The 20,637-nt window shown below is 37.4% G+C and overlaps 1 protein-coding gene across 5 annotated transcripts in view; it reads right to left on the reverse strand.

Annotated features, from left to right (window-relative positions):
• The window catches only part of tcf12 (transcription factor 12), a 117,736-nt gene that overhangs the window by 72,317 nt on the left and 24,782 nt on the right, over positions 1–20,637 (reverse strand). For 4 of the 5 annotated variants that reach the window (XM_056259002.1, XM_056259001.1, XM_056259004.1 and 1 more), the window contains exons 4-5: positions 12,077–12,150; positions 3,165–3,267 (exon numbers count right to left, since the gene is read on the reverse strand). In XM_056259002.1, the coding sequence (XP_056114977.1) occupies positions 3,165–3,267; positions 12,077–12,150 (177 nt within the window). The remainder of the gene's footprint in view (positions 1–3,164; positions 3,268–12,076; positions 12,151–20,637) is intronic. The other variant, XM_056259005.1, reaches the window with a different exon arrangement.

Consider the following 20,637-nt stretch of genomic DNA (forward strand, 5'->3'; position numbering starts at 1 on the left):
TAGCTGACCCCAGGTAACCCCAAGCTGCTCTCAACATGTCATACTTCACTTAGAGAGCGCATGGAACCAGGTCAACGCATTCAGCCCCCACAGGCATATTTAAGACTACTAAATGAAGCATTCAAATTAAACTGCTTAATGTGATAATGGTTTATAAAAGCAAATCTGAGGCGTTTCTTACATTAACGGCGTGGACAAACAAGGTCGTTTACGTGTTAAGATTCCACCGTTTAAATTAAGCTACATTTTATATATCACTTATTTATGTGTCTGATTTAAAAAGCGAGATTCTAGAAGGTTTTATCAGCCACAAACAGTTTGAAAAGGTAAACAAACAAGTTCCAGCCTACGATTTCTATTTCCTTCAAGAAACTGCAGACCACCGGGATTTGTCTCGAGATAATCCACTTAGATTACCACGGCTCTGTTTTTAAATGGCACACGCAGGGAAAAAATGGGTCACATAAACCCACGAGTTCCTTATAGGCCAGGGTTCCCTCAGAAATGCCATGTGATGGTAATGTTTAATTGTATTACATTCACATTCGAGCTCTGCCTTTTTCATTGGTGAGTAATAACCTTTCAGAGATGATTTAATGAGGTTGCTCCGGAATGGGTAATTCCATGTAAATCCCAGATATTACTGCTGAAATTCAATTTGATAAGACTCGGCCTTCTCGTCCAATCCCAGCCAGATAGCGCAGGCAATTTAGCCGTGCAATCAGATTGTCTAATTCCCTGACACATCATTGTTCCAGATCATTTCCATATTTTGCTAGTTATAGGCATAATTAGTGCTGCATCAACAGGACAGAGGAAAACCAAACATCCTCCCTACCTCCACCACCCACAAACACACGCACCCGCACAAGACACACACACACGCAGATCAATTGGCATAGAGATAACATTTTGTTTCGGTGGGCTTCGTGCAATAGCACCCATCCGTAAACTTGCCACCTTACATGGCAACCGGTCTCCAGGGTGATGCTACAAAGAGCCGGGGTTCAGCAGCCCATAAAGCTGTCATGTGCGTGCACATCACAATAGCGGCAGACACAGAGACCTCAGATATAACAACATCCATCAATCACGTTCAAGGGATAAAGAGTCCATTGTGACTCTAATCAAGCCATTTCACCTGATAAATATCTAAGAAAATGCTACTACAGATTTTTTTAATTAACAATCGTTTCTTAAATATTAATATATATATAAAATGTACAATTTAAAGGCTAGATCACCCCAACTGTCATGAAAAAGTCTGCACAAACAAATAAATAAACAAATGACACCCTGCTTATTAAAAATAAAATTTGTGTCATAAAATGCCTGTAATATACTGAATTTTAGAAGGATAGCACTATAACAGAAAATAGTGTTTATATATACATATATATATATATATATATATATATATATATATATATATATATACACACAGTAATAGATGCAAAAAAAAAAAAAAAACGTTGCACTTCACAATGACAAAATAATCCACAACATCAACATGTTCCAAAATTACACAGAAATAAGCGTGTGCAACTTTCAGAATCTGCACTGCACGTCATCTTGATGCTGAATAATGTGTATTATGCTTTGTGTCTGTGGAGTCAGCAAACAAGCAGTAAAAACAAGGGGCCAAACAAGCACAAACTGATACAGATGGAAAATTATTTGAAACATTTTTGGAAGCAAAAGAGGAAGTGGAGCGAGTTCAGTAGAGTTTCACACACCTCTTCGGAAAGAAGGGAGAGATTTGAGAGAGCCCGTGGCTGAAGGGGTTTGTGTGTGTAAAATGATCTTTGGCCCATCTGTTTGTTTCACTACCACCCCTGAAACCCCTCCTTCTCTCTCTCTCTCTCTCTCTCTCTCTCTCTCTCTCTCTCTCTCTCTCTCTCTCTCTCTCTCTCTCTCTCTCTCTCTCTCTCTCTCTCTCTCTCTCTCTCTCTCTCTCTCTCTCTCTCTCTCTCTCTCTCTCTCTGTGTCTCTCTCCCTTCCTTCCCTTCCCTTCTCACTCTCCTCTGCAAAATGCAGTGTGCCATTGGAAGAAGCCAGTGGCTTTTCTGCTAGCTAGAAGACAGTCTTTTGTGATGGAAAACTGTACTGATGGTGTGACTTCCACCCTGGGGAGGGTCAACTCCTGAAGACAGTCACACCACAGGAAGATTCAGAAATTGGGGACAGATGTGAGAGCAGCAGCAGCAAAAAAAATAAAAAAAATATATATATATATATAAATATTAACTACTATTATTAATATAAATAATATTATATACAATTAATTATGTATAATATATAATATTACATTATTATATATGAGTATTATTGGTCGGTGTAGTTGTGAAGTCAATTCATGAACAAATGACTAATTAATGAATAGATAAAAAAAAGACACATCTGTGTGAATCATTCTGACAAATTCTTCAGTGAATCTGTCAAGGCAGTTACTGAATCTCACTAACTCACTGAACGGCAAGTCATCATGATTTTCATTTTTAAGTTAAAAAGAATCATGGATATTTTCTTATATAATAATTTTTTGAATGTAGATTTTTTTTAAAAGTCATATAAATAATACTTTTTATTAAGCAAGGACGCCTTTAATTATTCAAAAGTGACAGTAAAGACATTTATAATGTTACAAAAAAATTCTACTTCAAATAAATGCTGTTCTTTTGACGTTTCTTTCATCCCGGAAAAAAACTTATCAGTGTTTCCACAAAAATATTAGGCAGCACAACTGTTTTCAACACTGATTATAATAAGAAATCTTTCTTGAGCATCAAATCAGCATATTGGAATGATCTTTGAACAAGGATCATGTGACACTGAAGACTGGAGTAACGATGCTGAAAATTCAGCTTTGCCATAACAGGACTAAATTACACTTTTGAATATATTATAATATAAAATAGTTATTTTTAATTGTAATAATATATCACAATATTACAGTTTTTACTGCATTTCTGATCAAATGAATGCAGCTTTGGTGAGCATAAGATACAATATACATTTATTAAATACACGACAACACCCTCACCCATCTCTGGCACTTCCTGTGGTGACTGCCTTGAGAGAGAAGCGTCTGATCGGTCCACACATTGCTAAATGGATTGATGACACAAAGATGGGTGTGAAAGAGAAACGGGTTGGATACTCACCCATTATGCTGGAGCTCATGAAAGGTGTTGGGGACAATCCTTCATGGGACACTAATCGACTGTCACTCAAGTGATCAGCATAATGAGTGCTGTCTCCAAACCCCTGGGGGAAAGAGATCACAGCATTAAACACATTATTAGCTGGACCTGCTAATTGAGTGCTATGACACTCCTCTAATTACTGGGGGAAAAGAGGGGCGCACAAATGGTCAACTGTCCCCCGAAACGATCGATATTTCTCCACTCTCCTCATTAAAAAACACTTTCTTTAAAGTCTTTGATGAATTTCATTAAATGGGCAAACAAAAGAACTGAAGAGAAGATAGCGCTTGTGCTGCGATTGTGTAATTGTAATAAAGTTAATGGCGCACAAACAACAACAAAAAAACAGCTATTAAAACATTAGCATTTATCAACAAAATTCATGTCACATTAAAATGGTTTATTTGATCCCATTCTCTTTAATGTGAACACACTGCCATTCTATATAGTGATATAACAATAATTCAGGCATTTTTGAGCATTAAAAATGATTGAGTGCATTGTGTTTTGATTTTTATTAAGATCAGTGTCACTACTAGCGCACATCTTTAGAGATGCTGCTAGAAGTTTCTAGCTCGGTTGTGAATGCCGTTGCTAGGCAACATTTTGGTTTTGTGTGGCAATCCTACTTTTTGTCGCCCTTCATTCATGATGATATTTCTAAGTTGTACATTGTTAAAGAAAAGTGCTAGACTGGTAAGGATTTGTGTGCATGCAAAACGGCAGTATGATGCATCAGAAAATGACATAAAACTGATGGAAGTGAGGCGTTGACTAGAGCTCGACACAGATCAGGTATTTATGCCAAAAGCCTGCTTGTACTTAAAAAAGTAGAATAAATAAGTCAGGTTCTCTCCTCGGCAGCTGAGGTCTGCCCTTTCATGACCGTTATCAGCTTTGGGGGGCTTAGGTCTAAATATCGGTCACAGTGTGGGCCTTTAAAACTCAGAGTCCCCCCCAATAAAGATACGCTGTGGCTGTGTTAATCCTGGAGCCGGTGAAAATCCGCCTGGCGCTACAGTCAAATGTGTCCCCCAAACCATATTAACTCTCTCCTGAGGGGCCTACAGTTGCCGGCTGTCCATTACTCTGGGATTTTCCTTCTCCGCTTTCAAAAAAGTATATATCATGGACTATTACTATCAGTGTTTTTGTGTCTGTTTTCCAAACAGATGAAGATTGAGTAATTTCAAAGGCAGTGGAGCGGTGTGTGGGGCAGAATCGATTCAGAGAGGTTCCCTATCGTGCCCCTGCCGTTTGTGTTAATAACGCTATGAACTGCCTGACTAATAGCTTCTCCCCTGAAGAGACACAGTGGGAGGGGGTGGGAGGCAAAAACAAGCCCCAGAACTGCACTGTGCTCCCCAGCAATTTGGTAAGCATGATTTAGTAAGCTTTCCAACTAAAGGACAGTGCACAGATGCAGGCACAAATACAATTAAAAGGATAGCTCACCAAAAAAACTACAAATCAGTAACTCGCCCTCATGTTGTTCCAAACCCATAAGATTTTTCGTTATCTTCAGACCACAAATGAAGATATTTTTAATGAAACCTGAGAGATTACTGTCCATACCACCAAAACTTTCAAGCTTCAAAAAGTTCATAAAGACTTTGTGAATATAATCTATACAAATCGAGCAGTTTAATCCAAGTAGAGGTGGGGAATGCGACCAAAATCTTATTTCGGGACATGAGAAATTTTATTTCACAATAAAGACATATATCACGATATAGTCATTACTGTTACTTTAAGTGTTGTTATTAAAAATGAACAAAGAAGCAAATTACAAACAATAGGACAAATAAAATAGACAAAGATACAAATAAAAAAAACTAAGCTTTCAGGTACAGTAGGTTTATTTAATTTAGTAATTAATACTTGAGATGTTAATTTAGTTGTTTTTTTCCCCTAGCCGACAACCGAAGCTTGCTAACTGATCACTAACCGTTAACTGACAAGATTGTTAAATTAGAATTAAATTCAATTAGAATGAATGAGTGTCGTGACCCATTAAAAAAACAGGGATCTGTTTTCCAGGGGTTTAGTTTTACATGTGCAAATAGCAGCATAAACAAGAGAACACGAGGATTCACACATCGACACGTAACGCACCTGCAGCGCTTCTGTGAACGGAGAAAAACAGAATAAAATCATATAGGCTATATATAAAAGGAATGAATATATTCCACTTAAATAATTAACAGATTAGCAAAACGAAAGAAAAAAACTGTGCTAAAAGTAGTAGGCTATATGCTGAGTTTCGGTTCATTTTTGAGACGCCCTCCAAAAACAAGTTCATGGAAAGGAAACCAAATTATCAGTTTTTTCCTCCTTTTAAAATCCCAAATTTTCATGTATAGTGTTTAAAAAAAAAGAAAAAACATGCAACATGCAAAAACAAGGGTTTTCAAAAAATCTTGAAAAATTGCTTTTTAAACGATTTAACCAATAGTATTAATTGATCAAAATTCGTACTGTTGGTTAACAGGTAACTATTTTATTATGAGCGTCCCTAATTAATACTACAGAAAATGAACGTCAAATGTGCAAGCAATACAATTAGATCACGGCTTTTTGCACTTCATAACTATTTTTAATAACTTCAAATAGTACTGTGCTATGCGGAAATATTTACATATTACAATATTTAGTGCGATATCAACGATATAGCTCTCTAACCATACACCCTTTATATCGTTGTCAATATATATCCGCCATTCCACCCATGCGTAAATCCAAGTCTTTAGGGCGTAATTTAATGCGTAAATTTAGGCTTTTCTTCACATAAAAGCACTGATCAATGTTAATAGAGCTCATCAAATATGGTAAACACAGAAGTTCAACTACTTGCTTATCATGTGAGAACAAACCTCACTGGTTCTTGAGGAAGCTCAACTGTGTTTATACGTTTGGAATGATTTTGGTCGAACTATCCCTTTAACCTCTTTATTATCCATATTTTCCTTCCTGGCCTTTCGAGAATGCCCAATGTCATTTGCCAGAGTGTCGGAAAAGGACAGTGTATGGGAAGATGAGACGTTGAGGCGATCGGTGAGAGCATTAGATCATCAATCACTGCTGCCTTGTAATCTCTGAATGCACGGCTTGTTGTGCATGCTCTCGCTGTCACCGGCGAATGGTTAGTCTGTTTTAAATAGCTAGCACGTTGCAAACCAGCACTCCGTTCAAGAAAAAAATATCTCAGATGCTCCTTCGCATCCCAGGTGAATGCCCTGACGCCGTTTTAAGGCGTTGGGGATGGGTGATAGTGGTGTGATGGACGGGAGCGAGGCATTACGGGACAGCGGGGTGCGCGGCAGAGGTGGTTGGGCTGTCAGATGGGAGGCCTGAAGCCACGGCTGCCCAGGATGTGATGCCTGGCTGTGGGCCAAGGTCAGCTAGCCGGGGCTCCAGTCTGTTCACAGTCCACTAATCACACGCGTACAGAGAGGGAGAAGGTGAGAGAGAGTCACTTTTGTGAAAAAGAGCCTGCTTAAAATGGTTCACAGTTTCCGTGCGAGAGACCAAGGGAAACGTTGGTCGATAGGATTCTGTGTTCTTTGCAGAAAACACAGAAATACAGAAAAGCCGTAGCCTCTATTTAGTTATCGGATAGGACATCTGAGCGCAGCAAGACTGTGAAAAAGTAATGGGACGGATGAAGACGCAGATTAAATCTTTAGCAGGCACTTCACAGCAACCAGCTGCAGCTCTGTTGAAGCTCTTGTGGCTTTTTAAGGGTAAACCACAAAAAAACTGTGCTATAGATTCTCACGATAAGATCAAACCTCAGACAATAGCTTTCCAACTTTGTTGTTAGCCATGAGCAATGGACACTTCTGCGATTCAATTAATATCAAGAAGTAAGTCTGAACAGTAACTTGTGAGCGTTACAGCTGGAATACACTACGCAACTTTTAAAATCTGTTCAGATTTTAAACGCACGTCATCATACATTTGCGGACTTTGTAAATGGTTACAGAACAACTTAATGACTGAGGGTCACACCAGACTTTAAAGTTGTTCCGAAAACAACAAACTCACACAGAAACACTTTGTTTCTAGGAGACATGTGACAAATGAAAACAATATGTGTTCTAAAATCGTCTCAGATCAAGTCTGTGCCCATCATACACCATGCGATTTTCTGGCTCTGGCTTTGAGCAACTAGCACAGACACGTCCAGACTGAAAATCGGAGCAAAATTCTGGGCAAAAGTTGTATTGTAAAAGTGTATTCCAGGCTTTAAATTCTATAACTGTTTAACACACAGACTTTGTGATTTTAATTCTGTCCGAATTGAAAACATCTGTGTTTTTCTTACATACTCTCTCTAAAAAATGATGTAGCAAATTACCTGCTGGTTTTCGTCTAACTCTGGGGTCCTGTGAGAAATCTAATCATGTCCGGATAGGAACGTCTATGATTACCGTATATAATTTTTTCCCAATGCTTTTCCTCATTTAATTTGACCTTCGTCAAAAACCATAACTAAACAAAAATGTCTTGTTGCGCTGCCTGGTGCACATTCATTATGCATTGAATGTGAGTAAAACAACAGTTGGTGGTCTGAGTACTGCTGACATCCAATCTGATGTTAAAAAAAAATCTGATGTTTTTTTTTAAATCCGGAGAGTCTGATCATGAACAGAACAGTTCAGAGTGGCCACTATATACAGGAATAATCTTCATTATATTACATTCCCTTTAATACCTTCTCTTAATTATGTACATTACCATTAAAAGGTCTGGGGGTCTGCAAGATGTAAATGTTTCTGGAATTACTTATTTGATAAAAAATGCAGTAAACACTGTAACATTGTGATTATTCTATTATTAAAATGTAACTGTTTTCTATTTGAAAATATATTAAAATGAAATTTAGTCCTGTGATGGGAAAGTCTTCAGTGTCACATGATCCTTCAGAAATCATTCTAATATGATGATTTGCTGCTCAATAAACATTTCTTATTATTGTCAATGATCAAAACGTTTGGGTGAAACGATGATTTACATTTTTTAATATTATCTTATTGACCTCAAGCTTTTGAACGGTGGTGTACATAATGAATATCACACATGTAGTGTTATTTATTTCAACAGGATTTGCGATGCATGTACATGATGAAATAACAGAGGAACTCTGTTAATAATGTTGAACTAATCCTGTCTGAATAGTGTCAAACTCAAGTTTAGAGGAAACTTCGCCATTTTCTGGCCTAAAATGTGCCATGCAGCATTGGACACGGATTCATCACTATAATGGGGAAAGTTATGGCCATTTGTGCAAATAAGTGAGGCAAATTTTCTTTGCTGAAGGCACTGGCTTGGAAATTATGATGATTATATTGTAGGTTAAATGCTTAGTAAATGATAAACACTTATGCTAATGTCTCTTTGGAAAAGCAAGCACTCAGTCACACGGTATTTTAGTATAGTTAAACACTTAGATTGTGTTTATCAGATGCGTGCGTGTGCGTGTGTGTGGAGGTGCAAACAGCTGTCTTCTGATCCCATCCCCAGCAATGTCACAACTACTAATTTCCATGCTCCTAGAGCAAAGATATCTCATGCGTCTCCGTCTTATAATTCAAATCAGGCCATGGGCGCAGCCATCGCCTATAGAAGTGCTGAGGGGAAGGGCATCGGAAATAAACAAGACAATGTGGTGTGAGAGCCTCTGACATTTGACTGATTTCTGATAGGAAGTGACAGGAGATTGACATGAAATGAAATTCATACAGGGCACCCTGAACACACCACCGTGGAAAAGACAAACAAACAAATAGGAAGCGAGATATCTGCACTGGGGTTGCACCGTAAAATAAAAATCACAACCATGGTTGATTTTTTTTTTTCTTATTTTGATGAGGTGAATTTCATTTGCATGCATGAAAATCAATCTGATTCTGAGCTCATGGTATGTATCAATGCATCAATGCTTCTTGCACCAACTGGGTTCAGCCACACACGCTGAGCATGGAAAAACTTCAACCATTTGTTATTTGTCATGAGTACTACTAATATATAATCATAACGTCAAGTAGGCTTCATGTGCACTTTCATCTGTCTCTTCTAACAAACTGAATAAACAAAAACATTTCCTTCTTTGATTTTGCAAGACAAAAAGCTATTTTCTTTAGTGTGTTCTTTGAGTGGAGCAGCTGTTCTATAATGCTTCTCAATAGTCATTAAGAAAAATTAGAGAAAAGCCAGAGAAAATTTTACAGAATGGCACTAAGGAAATGACACAACTTTCTGTTATAAAAAAATGTTGTTTGCTAGGGTTGGGCGACATGGCCAAAATAAATTTGTGATCATTTTTTTTATATCAGTTGATATCAATAATTATCCCGATAAATGTCAAAAGGCAGTTTAAAGGCAGATTTTTGCTTCTGGGTGAAAGTTGTAGAAACCAGGCCGTCAATTTCAAATGTATTGTCAGAAGAACATGACAAAAAACTTGCCAAACATGTGAACATTTCATAAATCTGAGGTAGAATATTCAAAACATTTATAATAATGTCTACGTCAAAAATATGCATGTGTAAACTTAAGTAAAATGCTTTTCAGTTTCTGTGGTGAAATCAAGTTTTTAATTTTGTTTATATGTCTATGTGGTGTTTTTAATACGCTTTAAGACAAACCTTGTGCAAATTCATAAGTATTTTCTCCTTAAAACCGCAGTGAACCAAAGACAGTCTCAAAAACATGGTTTGAAATCGCTGGTGTTTCTGACGTCACAAACTACCTTGTAACCAATCACGTCAACGTGTGATCATCAATGAGTGGATCTCTGAGCTGAAATGAGGGACGGTTACATTCAAGCTATTTTAAGGCATTTTCAAGGAAAAAGGGTTTAAATATGTAATTTTGGTGATCAAAGATGAGTTTTAAGGGACAAAATTATTGACTGCAGGATGACTTTAACAAAATAAATATCTCAATAGAAAAATGTATTTCTTAGTTTCAGCATGTTAACGGGCGATTCAAATTCTGAAACAGGTTTGTGTTGCCTGACTTTGATGCTATATTTGGCACAGTTTGCATTGCAGAGTGGAAAATTAATAATATAACATGTTATGTCTCTTAGAAATGTACATTTGACAGTAGCTAGATACATTTAGATAATTAAAACCATATGTAAAACCACACATATGGCACCTCACTACTATAGTAAAATGTAAAAGGTATTTGTTCTGAAAAACAGTAGCCTAAATGCATTTACCGGTAGTATAAATACAAAGGCGCTAAAGCTTAATAAAAAAAAATACTGTAGCCTAATTATATTCTATTACTCATTTAATACATCTACATTTATAATATAATACAATTTGATATGAATATCCCACAGTTAGTGTTACTACAGTAAATCCATGGTAAATGACGGTGATTTGTAGATTGAAAAGCCTTCTGACTGTATCGTTCATGGCACAATGTTATTTTGTTTCTGTCAGAGCGTTTTCATCTGGTTTTAATCTGTTTAAATCACAGACACAATTGTGTTTTTCGCTGAATTCAAGTGCTTCTCACTGGATCTCACAGCGCTGTTTAGTGGTCGTGTGATCGAGACTGATCAGCGAGTAAACGCATCTGCTCTAGTAAGCTTGAGCTGTGCTGTCGTTTAAGCCGAGCTGATAAATGTTCTGTGTGGCACAGATCAAACGAGTAGCGCTGGTTCGTTCCACTTTTGGCACATAAACATTATATTGAACTTTTGTTATAATTTTATTGAGGGAATTTATAGCGCGCTAATTATAATTATATCGCCCAGCCCTACTGTTGACTATTAAATAAAGTCCTCATCACAGTTATTGTGAAATATATGGTACAAATGCAATCAATTTAATATGACAATACATGTCGTTTTATTTTAAAATTAAGTTATAAAAGATGGTTCTTATAAGTATGAATTACCTTATAATTTATGGTGAAAATACACCGTTCAAAAGCTTGGGGTTTATTTTTAAAGAAATGAATACATTTATTCACATTGATAAAAAAAAAAAAAAAATCTATTTCAAATAAATGCTTTCTATTAATCAAAAATGTATCAGGGTTTCCACAACAATATTAAGCTGCACAACTGTTTTCAACACTGATAATATTTAAAAAAAATGTTTCTTAAGCAGCAAATCAGCATATTAGAATGATTTCTGAAGGATCATGTGACACTGAAGACTGAAAATTCAGCTTTGCCATCAGAGGAATGAATTCGATTTTAAAATATATTCAAATAGAGAAATAGATTATTTTAAATTGCAACAATATTTCACAATATTACTGTTTTCAAAATAATTGCAGCCTGGGTAAGCATAAGAGACTTCTTTAAAAAACATTACAGCTTACAGTCCCCAAACTTTTGAACGGTAGTGTTCCACCGTATGGTATCTTACTAAGTACATGTATTGTCTTGTTAAGTAAAAACACAAGTTACCTTAAAATTTACAGTGAAAAATGTTCACTGTACTAGAAGACCCTGCGTGAAACATCTTCACAGTTGATTAAAATCATTGTGTTTCTTCTTGTCAGTAAAGTGAGCGCATCTACCATCATGAGCCTACAGATGTGGTGTCTTTCTAAAATAATTTTGGAGGAATTGGACTCATCTCTCAGTAGTGATATTATGGTAATAGAAAGCCTGTAAGCAAATCAGACACTAATGTTTCATTTTGCTGAGGACAGATAACTCTGAACTGGACAAATGGAAATGCACTGTAGTGTTGTCATTGCAGTAGCTGTCGTGTGTGTGTGTGTGTGTGTGTGTGTGTGTGTGTGTGTGTGTGTGTGTGTGTGTGTGTGTGTGTGTGTGTGTGTGTGTGGCGAGTGAGTTGAGGTGAGGCGAGACGAGGCAAGACCGGTCTTACCCTAGAGGACTCATAGGACGGGCTGGACTGGCCACCTGAGGCCCATGATGCCTGGCTTGTCCTTTCATCCATACCTGTCCAAAACACAGATTCACAACTCCATCAATGCCCACCCAATACAACCTTAACACAGCGACAACCACAGACATCAACAAAGAAAAAGATTGTTCATCAGGTTGCTTCAAATAAAAATAAATTATTTTGTATTATTATTTGGGCTGTTGTCGATATACCATTAATCTAGTATATTAGATATAAAAAAAATAATGCAATAAGAACTAAATCAATCATGTAAACGGATCCATATGTCTGTGTGAACAGAATTATATATAGTTGGTAGTATAATTAGTATAGCATATAAACGGTTGGTTGGGGGGGGAGGGGCTCTGTCACTTCAGTTAAAAAATAGAGAGTTTCTAAGGTATTTTTAGAAATAAAAACATGCCTCAAAAATAAAAGATTTATTTGCACTCCAAATAAACAGGAAAACTTTTTTTCTGCCAAACAACTTGATAAAAGAAGCTAAAAGAACATAACTTCAAATTGTTGACTAAAACTAAACCTTAAAAATAAAATAAAGTATAAGTTGTAGAAAATCTAAACTCGAAAATTAGAAAATATTTCCTTGGCAACTAAATTAAATAAATAGGTTTAAGCTGGAGTATTAAAAAAAAAAAAAAAAAAAAAATGAAGGCTATACAGACTTATTAAAAAAATAGCAGCAGAAGAAAGAAACTCATACCGGTTTGGAATAACTTGAGGGTGAGTAAATGATGACGGATTTTCATTTTTGGGTAAACTATCCCTTTAGTTGAAGGTTATTTTCCCTCACAGTAAACCAACACTGCAGTGTACAGTATATGACGCATTACTGATGACTGTATTTATGAGACTGATCAACATCCAGCAAACTTCCAAGTTTAAATCTAATGAAACATGTTGTTAATAAAACACTAGAAAATAATACACCTGGTGAAACGGTAACAGTCCAGCTGTATTCTGCTGCATTTTAGTGGAACTAAATGATCTCATGTATTATTTACTAATGCATTCACTTGACTGACAATTAAATTGCATGTATTTTCTTAAACGGAAACGGGGGAGGGGTCAGTATTTCCCATCATCATTCTCTGCTGGACTTATGAGAAAACGCTTTCCAGGGCCAATGGTTGACACCACAGTACACGTGAGGAGTGGAAATGTTGAGCTCATGGCGAGTGGTCGTGTCCAGCATGGCTCTCTTGGCAGGAGTAAAGAAAGAGAGCAGCGGAGCCGTTAATCCGCTACACTTCCATTCAAACGCTGCACTTTACAAGCCGGCCATGGCGCGTCATTTATTTAGCTTCACATAAATCACTTTCAAAAACGCATCGCTCCCTTTCCCGCGCTGACGAGCCTGTGCCGGTGCAGCCGGGCCGCTCGGAGTTGTCAGTGATGTATTGCCGAAGCTCTTCAAAATAGCTGAGCGCTGAAAGTTTGATAAACCTCATATTTTACAATGCCTCCCGTTTCAAAAGACAGCCACAGAAAACACAGAAACGGATAAATATATAAAAACGTAAAGTTGACGCAATTGACTTGATTCAACATCTGGTATGTGATGAACAAAAACAATATCTGGCTTTGAAAATTACATTTGGCTGAGGCTGTTGGGTAAAGATATATGATTTCTGGCTTCTTCAGGCTGTTTGAGCCAATATTGTTGCGCAGGTAACAACATTCCGCTCTTCAGTCTCGTGTATCAGCCTCAAAATTGGAGAGGAAGAAAACATCAATATCTCTCTACACTATTGATAATCCATGTTTGTCATTTCAACAATTCTTTTTTATCTGATTCCAGCCCATTATAACATGGATCAAATGCGAGTAAACAATCGGGGGGAATTATGGTGATCTGAAACACTGACGCTGAGCAGAGGGTTAAAAAAGCACATCGATGTATAAATGTGTAGTGTTATTTTCATAATAATGTCGACCATATGCAAAACTGTGATCTTTGTACTGCATGGCTGAGCGTGACATAAACTGAAATCACTATCAACTGAACATCTGCATATATTGAACAAATTATTTACAGACACAGAGAGAAAGTTTGATTGCTGTTTACTAATCTATTTATACATCCATACATGCTTCCCTTTCTTTCCTATCCATTCATCTTTCTTTTCATCTGTCATTTCTTTTTTATCATCCTTTTTCTTTCCTTCCATATATCCTTCCTTCTTACTATATCTGTCCTTTTTTCCATTCATCCATCTTTTATCCCTTTTCTTACATCCATCCATTCATGTATCCTTCCTGCATTCTCATCCATCCTTCTTTCTTTCCCTTTCTTTTAATTAATCCACTCATCTTTATTTTTTACACCCATCCTTCCTTATTTCTATCACCCGTTCTTCTTTCTTTTCTTTGAATACATCATCTTTATTTTTTAATTCAACCATCCATCTATCCCTCCTTCTTTCTTTTCACTCATCAATACTTCTCTTTCCAATTCTTTCAATCCATCCACCCACCCACCCATATTTTTGTATCCACCATTCCTTATTTCTCATCCATCCATCCTTCTTTATCTTTATATCATCCTTTCTTATTTGTATTTTCCCTTTCTTCCAAACCTTTTCCATCCATCTATCTTTCTATCTGTCCTTCTTTATTTCTCTTTCTATCAATTTATCCATCCAATATAGGCCTATCTTATACACAATTTCTGCTCTCACATGATTAAAACAAGAGGTACACAAATAGCTTAAAGTTAAAAAAGGCACGTGTGAGAGAGAGAGAGAGAGCGAGTTCCTCTTTTTCCCAACACAAGGTCTAACACACACGTGTGTGTGTGTGTGTGTGTGTGTGTGTGTGGTCTGATATAATGCCAGAGACAGTGTACACAGACCAGAGTCGTGTGTGTAGCAGAGCAGGTCAGTCACCACAGGGGCCTTTTAAACTCAGAAAAGGGATTTTCTCTCATTTAACACATCCCGTAATTTTTTTTACTGTACTTCAATAATTTCTGGATAGTGTTTGGTGATATGAAGGAAAATATTTCTGACACAATATTAGGTAAACAGGGTCATATTTTAGGTCACATGTTAAGACTTATAATCAGAGCACAAGAAAAAAAATACTAAATAAATGGGAAACAAGCGCAAACATTAGATTATGAGGCAGATATGAGGCTGTGAGGTGTAATTCATTCAGTGTCAGAGGTGGAATGTGTAAAAGGGGAGACATGTGTTCAGTATTTTAAACAGAGGAAATTACCTCATAGGGAAGTTCCTCTCTGAGGACCATTGAGGAATTTCGTATATATACATTTATGACTATCCATCAGTTTTATTCCTGCAAAAATGATCAAATCAGCCTGTCTAATATAAAAATCAAATAAACAAATAATCTTGCTCATATGAAAAAGAAACAGAAAGAGTGTTTGTGTGTGGGTGAGAGAGAGAGAGAGAGAGAGAGAGAGAGAGAGAGAGAGAGAGAGAGAGAGAGAGAGAGAGAGAGAGAGAGAGAGAGAGAGAGAGAGAGAGAGAGAGAGAGAGAGAAACAGCCTCCTCCTTTCTGTGGTTTAGTGTGTTATGAGTCAGCTGCTCAATTTAACCATCTGCCAAATCACTGAGGACCGATGTCATGAGATGTTCTACGTCAAGGTCAGTGATTGAAAAACTTGCCATTTCCCGAATGGCTTTTTTACAACTGTTCTTTTTACTTGAGCCAGTCTAGCAGTGCAGAGCTTCACCTGCCTCTATAGCTTTTCTTAACGGCCATTCATCACTTTTATACCAGTAGTCTGCCCTACAGTCCATGTGTGAGAGGTTTATAAAACATACACTCTTCCTACTCGCCTAGGGTGAAACATTACTGCTGCAGAGCCGGTGGCCAAATCACAGCAGCTCACACAACTAATACGCTCATTTATTCCCAATCCCCAGTCCCCAGCTGAACATACAGTACGATTTCCTTTGAATGATTTGCTGAAAGCCAAAAATTCAGAAAGGCCTTTGAACATGTTTAAAAGTGTGTAGTGTAGTGAGGATAGCTTACTATCTAGTGAACATGACAGTAAAATACTTTGACTAATCAAATTGGCCTTTACCTTTTAGCTGATGCTGAAAACAAGTTATACCTATTTATAGTCATGAAAAGGAAGTTGTGATTAGATTTTCTTTTCTTCCCTATTGTGATGTATATGAATGAAACGGCGTCTTGAATGAGAAAATAAATGTACATGACGATGATGCGTTTTGCTTCACTCAATGAGAAATAGCTGTGCTAATGCCAGTATTGACACAGTCTCTTCTAATTTGTTCATTCCATATGTTACATGTAATAATAATAATACGCGTGATTATCTTTAGCACACTAACATGTTGCTGCTAGTTATTATTTAACATAGGAACTTAATAGATTTAAGTTGGTTCAACAAAACATTTTTTGTTCAAATGAACTTGTTTTAGTCTTGCTGTACGGATCTAATCTAATTGCGTGGGAAAGTTTTCCTTAATTAAGTTCATTGAACAAACTACTTTTTTGAGTGCAGAATCTGTTAGAAGCTACCATCAGATCCTGCTTCATGGAGTCTTCAGCGGGGCATGCACTAATTGCACAAGTATAATCAAACTCCAAGAAAATCAAGGCTCTCAGCTCGCTCTTCCCCAGCATCGGCAGCTATACGTGCATCGTATAGCTCATCTTTATAATTATTTCGGAGGCATAATTTTTTATGCTTAATTATGAAAATTAGCTCCAAAATAAATGCAAATTATGCACGCATAGGCATCCCGACCTAACTGCCGTGGATTCTGCGCTCGAGCACGATGCCAAAGAGCATTCATTTACATGCAGCTCCCGTCCAGAGAAGGATTTAAATATGGATTTAACTTGGCAGTGGCTCTGCCTTGTGAGCAAATCTTTGTCTTTCCTGTTTTAGCGTCTGGCAACCATGAAAGATTCTTCTTTAACATTGTTTTACTTCTGCATTTCTAGACTAATCAATACCTATTCTCTAATTTGCTTTCATGGAATTACTGGGGATTTTAAGAGTGTCTTTGTCCTGTGTGTCAGCTTTAATGAGGGAAAAAAGCATGCATGACGAAAACCGTCAGTAATGCACGGCGGTGTTAATAACAAAAAGACTAGTCGAGTGAGCGGTTTTGTATTGGGGCAAAAAGGCATAGTGGCTATACAGTTGGGAAGGGAGTGCTGGTATTTACACGCAGGGATATAAAACCCATCGGAGGCTAAACGGCCAAAATATGTGAGAAGTTTTGCATTATAATCTTAAGCATGTATAATAAGCAAGAAGAGACATGTATAAGAGAATGCATAACTACACCTTTAAATATCATGAGTGAAGACAGATGGTTTTGATTAAAAAAAAAAAATTTCTCTAAAATTCATTTTCATTATGATATCAGGGCAGTTGTTTCACCCTGCAATATATTTGATTTCATATCCCCCAAATATTTTATTTTAAAATTATTTAAAAATGTATATTTTAAAAACATGCTCATAATGCAAGTGATATAATTAAGTCGCTGTATGTCTGTGAATTGCTTTTTCTGTGCATTTCTGAAATAAATAGATTCAGATTCCTGTCATTAACCCATCTGCATAATTATTTTTGCACAGTTATTGGACGCCATGTAGATGCCCATATGTCCTAGCATCTAAATGTGCTTAACAAGGTGAACGAAATGCAAATCATGAATGCACGTGTAACAGTGAACCGAACTGATCGCCGATCACATCAAATGCAGCACATACGAACACAACCTTCACTAAGAGGCAAATATTTCTCTTGGCACAGCCTGACTCTCTTCTGGATTTTAATTGTTGAACAGGTGTCCACACCGCTCCACAACAGTGAGGGGGGTAGAAACAAAGGCAATGTACCAATTGTTCCAGAAGCAAGTGGCTCACTTATGTGCTCTGGCAACGAGGTGGCCGGAAAAAAAAGAAACGCATTCATTACTTCAATTGACCGTTGCCTGCCACTGCTGCGAAAACAAGCGCCCCAGACGTGACATCACAAAGCCTGAGGTCTGAGTCGTTCGGTGGAATTTGCTTCATGCCAGATTTCCACGGAAACCAAACATTCCCCTCACGGGCCAGACGGCCACTGCATCGGGCTTCAGCGGTGGAGCTGTAATCGTGGTGAGGAAGCGCACAGCGGATAAATGTTGTGAGCGCAGGCTGCCTGAGAGGAACATCTTCCCTCACTGGCCTCATCAGGAGGGGCAATGAAATCCCAGGACTGAGTCATGCTCTGGAGAGAGAGATGACCGCTCAGCTCTCATTAGTGTGACTGATACCATACAACAGAACGACACTTACTCACCAGAAATAAGATAAGACCAACCCACGGGTGCCACAACTATAGGAGGTAGCTAGAAAAAAAATTCAGAGGAAAAGAAAACAATTTTAAAACCTCAAAGCTTGATAAATCTCCAAAACCTTGATATGCAAAATTGCATGGGTGTAGATTTGGCTATGAACGGACAGGATATATATACACCGTCTGATTTGTATTGTGGAAATTTAGCTAGATAAGAATTGGATTAGAGGTCTGGTTACACCAGGGGTCTCTTCAGAAACTAATACAGTGCAGAATCAACTTTATGCTGCTTTAAAATGTAAACATTTGGGAGTAAAACAAAAGGGAGAACATGAAATTTACTTATAACTATAGTCAAACTATAACCACCCTATTATACTGTACCTAATAAAGAGAGGAGACTTGGAAAAAAGGGAGAAATTCATTAACTGTAATATTTTAACATGTTTAATAAATGAACTGTAATTTATTAGCATGTCCACATTGTGATTATTGCTGAGAAACTCACACAAACTGTGGGAAAATGACCTTGGTTCCTGCGGGACAGATTCACAAGAGTAAGAATTAAACTAGCTGACTGATGATAATAGAATACAATACAGGGGTTTTAATCTTTTAGATGCCACAAACCCTCAAAAGGCATCTTCATATTTTCATATATAAAGAACTGGTTTATTGATTGATTGATTTTAATCCAAGCTAACAGGATAGCCGTAATTTGAAAAATTCATAATTCCAGTTCCTGATAGCATGTGAAGGAAGCATTAGATGCCACAAAATATTATGAATATATAATAAATAATTTATTTACTATCGTTTTAAATTATTAACCTTATTATCTTTTTAATTTAACTTTTAATTTTCCTCAAATCATCCCACCGGATGGCACCCACAGGCCGTGTGTTTGACACCCCTGCTTTACAGAAAAAACTGGAAAAGAAGAACACTTGCAGAATCAGGTATTTCTGTGTGTCTATTCTAGGGCTGCCCTAATAGTCGACTTGTTAGTTGACAAAAAGAGGCTTGGTTGACTAAATTTGAATCAGTCAGCTAGTCTGAGTAGTCATGCAGTGACAGATCGCTTACACGGCTGATCCATGCGGTAATATGTCAGGCAGGGAATCCAAAGAGTGGGAACATTTCGAGAGTGTAAAGAATGACCAGAAAAAGGTGACGTGCAACCTCAAACATGACTTGCGGCTTCATTGTAAGCAAGACACTTCTCCCCAACAACATCCTGTTCCTTTCTCATAATATGAGAAGACAGAGATTGAAGGGAAAAAAATTGTGACGGTGTGTCACGTATAGCCTAATTGTCCATGTTAGGGATGTTATTAATGTCCAAAAATGAATGCTTTTAAACTTGCTGACATATTAGAAGTGCTCTATTTTCATATATCTACCCTATAATATCATATGTATCTCAAACAAGCCCAAACACAACATAAGACAGTGCGTAAATAACGGAGTGACATGATATGGGGTCCAAACGCGTCATTATCATGGAGCAGTGTTTTCCAATGTCATTTGAAAGATAGAACCAATGGAAAATGGATCTCGGATATGGTGGGTGGGGATAGTGGGTAGACTAGGGACGATGTGTAGAGACCAATCAGACACGGTTTTACAGCTGGAGAGTGCTTGGATTGGTAGGTCTTGATTTACTATGTGCCACTAAATAAGAGTGCTTAGCTAAAAAAGCACTGGAAGATCATCACTCATCAACCAGGATTTTATTACTTGTTTATTCTATGTATTTGTATTGTGGCGTTAAGACAAGTAAGTAGTTCTTATGTTCAGTAAAATCACTTGATTGGAGGGTTTTTTAGACATTGGTTAATTAAGTTTCGAAATAAATGGCTAGCCTACCTAATCCATTGCCTGGCTTGAAGACATTAACACGTTTAGAATACATGGCGTGCTCCCTTCATTTTTCCTCGTGTGTCTGCTGCACATGAATGAAGTTTGTGTGGTTTCTTCTTCATCCACTATGGTGCTTGATGGGTATGTTTAGGGAAAGGAACCTAACCCCAAACCTTTCCCTAAACCCACCCATAACTTATTAAACTTAACTTTAACAAATGTTTCTTTTCAGTTTAAAGAACCCAAAAGACATTTCGGAATGCTGTTGCTAGCTAGACAACCAATTCGCCTTTGGCTAAGCCCCGCCCCCCTTAGTTACTGTTGCTACGTCCGACAAACAAACTTCATCTGGGCTCTGGTA

Source organism: Rhinichthys klamathensis, unplaced genomic scaffold, assembly GCF_029890125.1.
Source record: "Rhinichthys klamathensis goyatoka isolate OS25496 unplaced genomic scaffold, OSU_Roscu_1.1 h1tg000161l_1, whole genome shotgun sequence".
NCBI classification, from domain to species: Eukaryota; Metazoa; Chordata; class Actinopteri; order Cypriniformes; family Leuciscidae; genus Rhinichthys; species Rhinichthys klamathensis.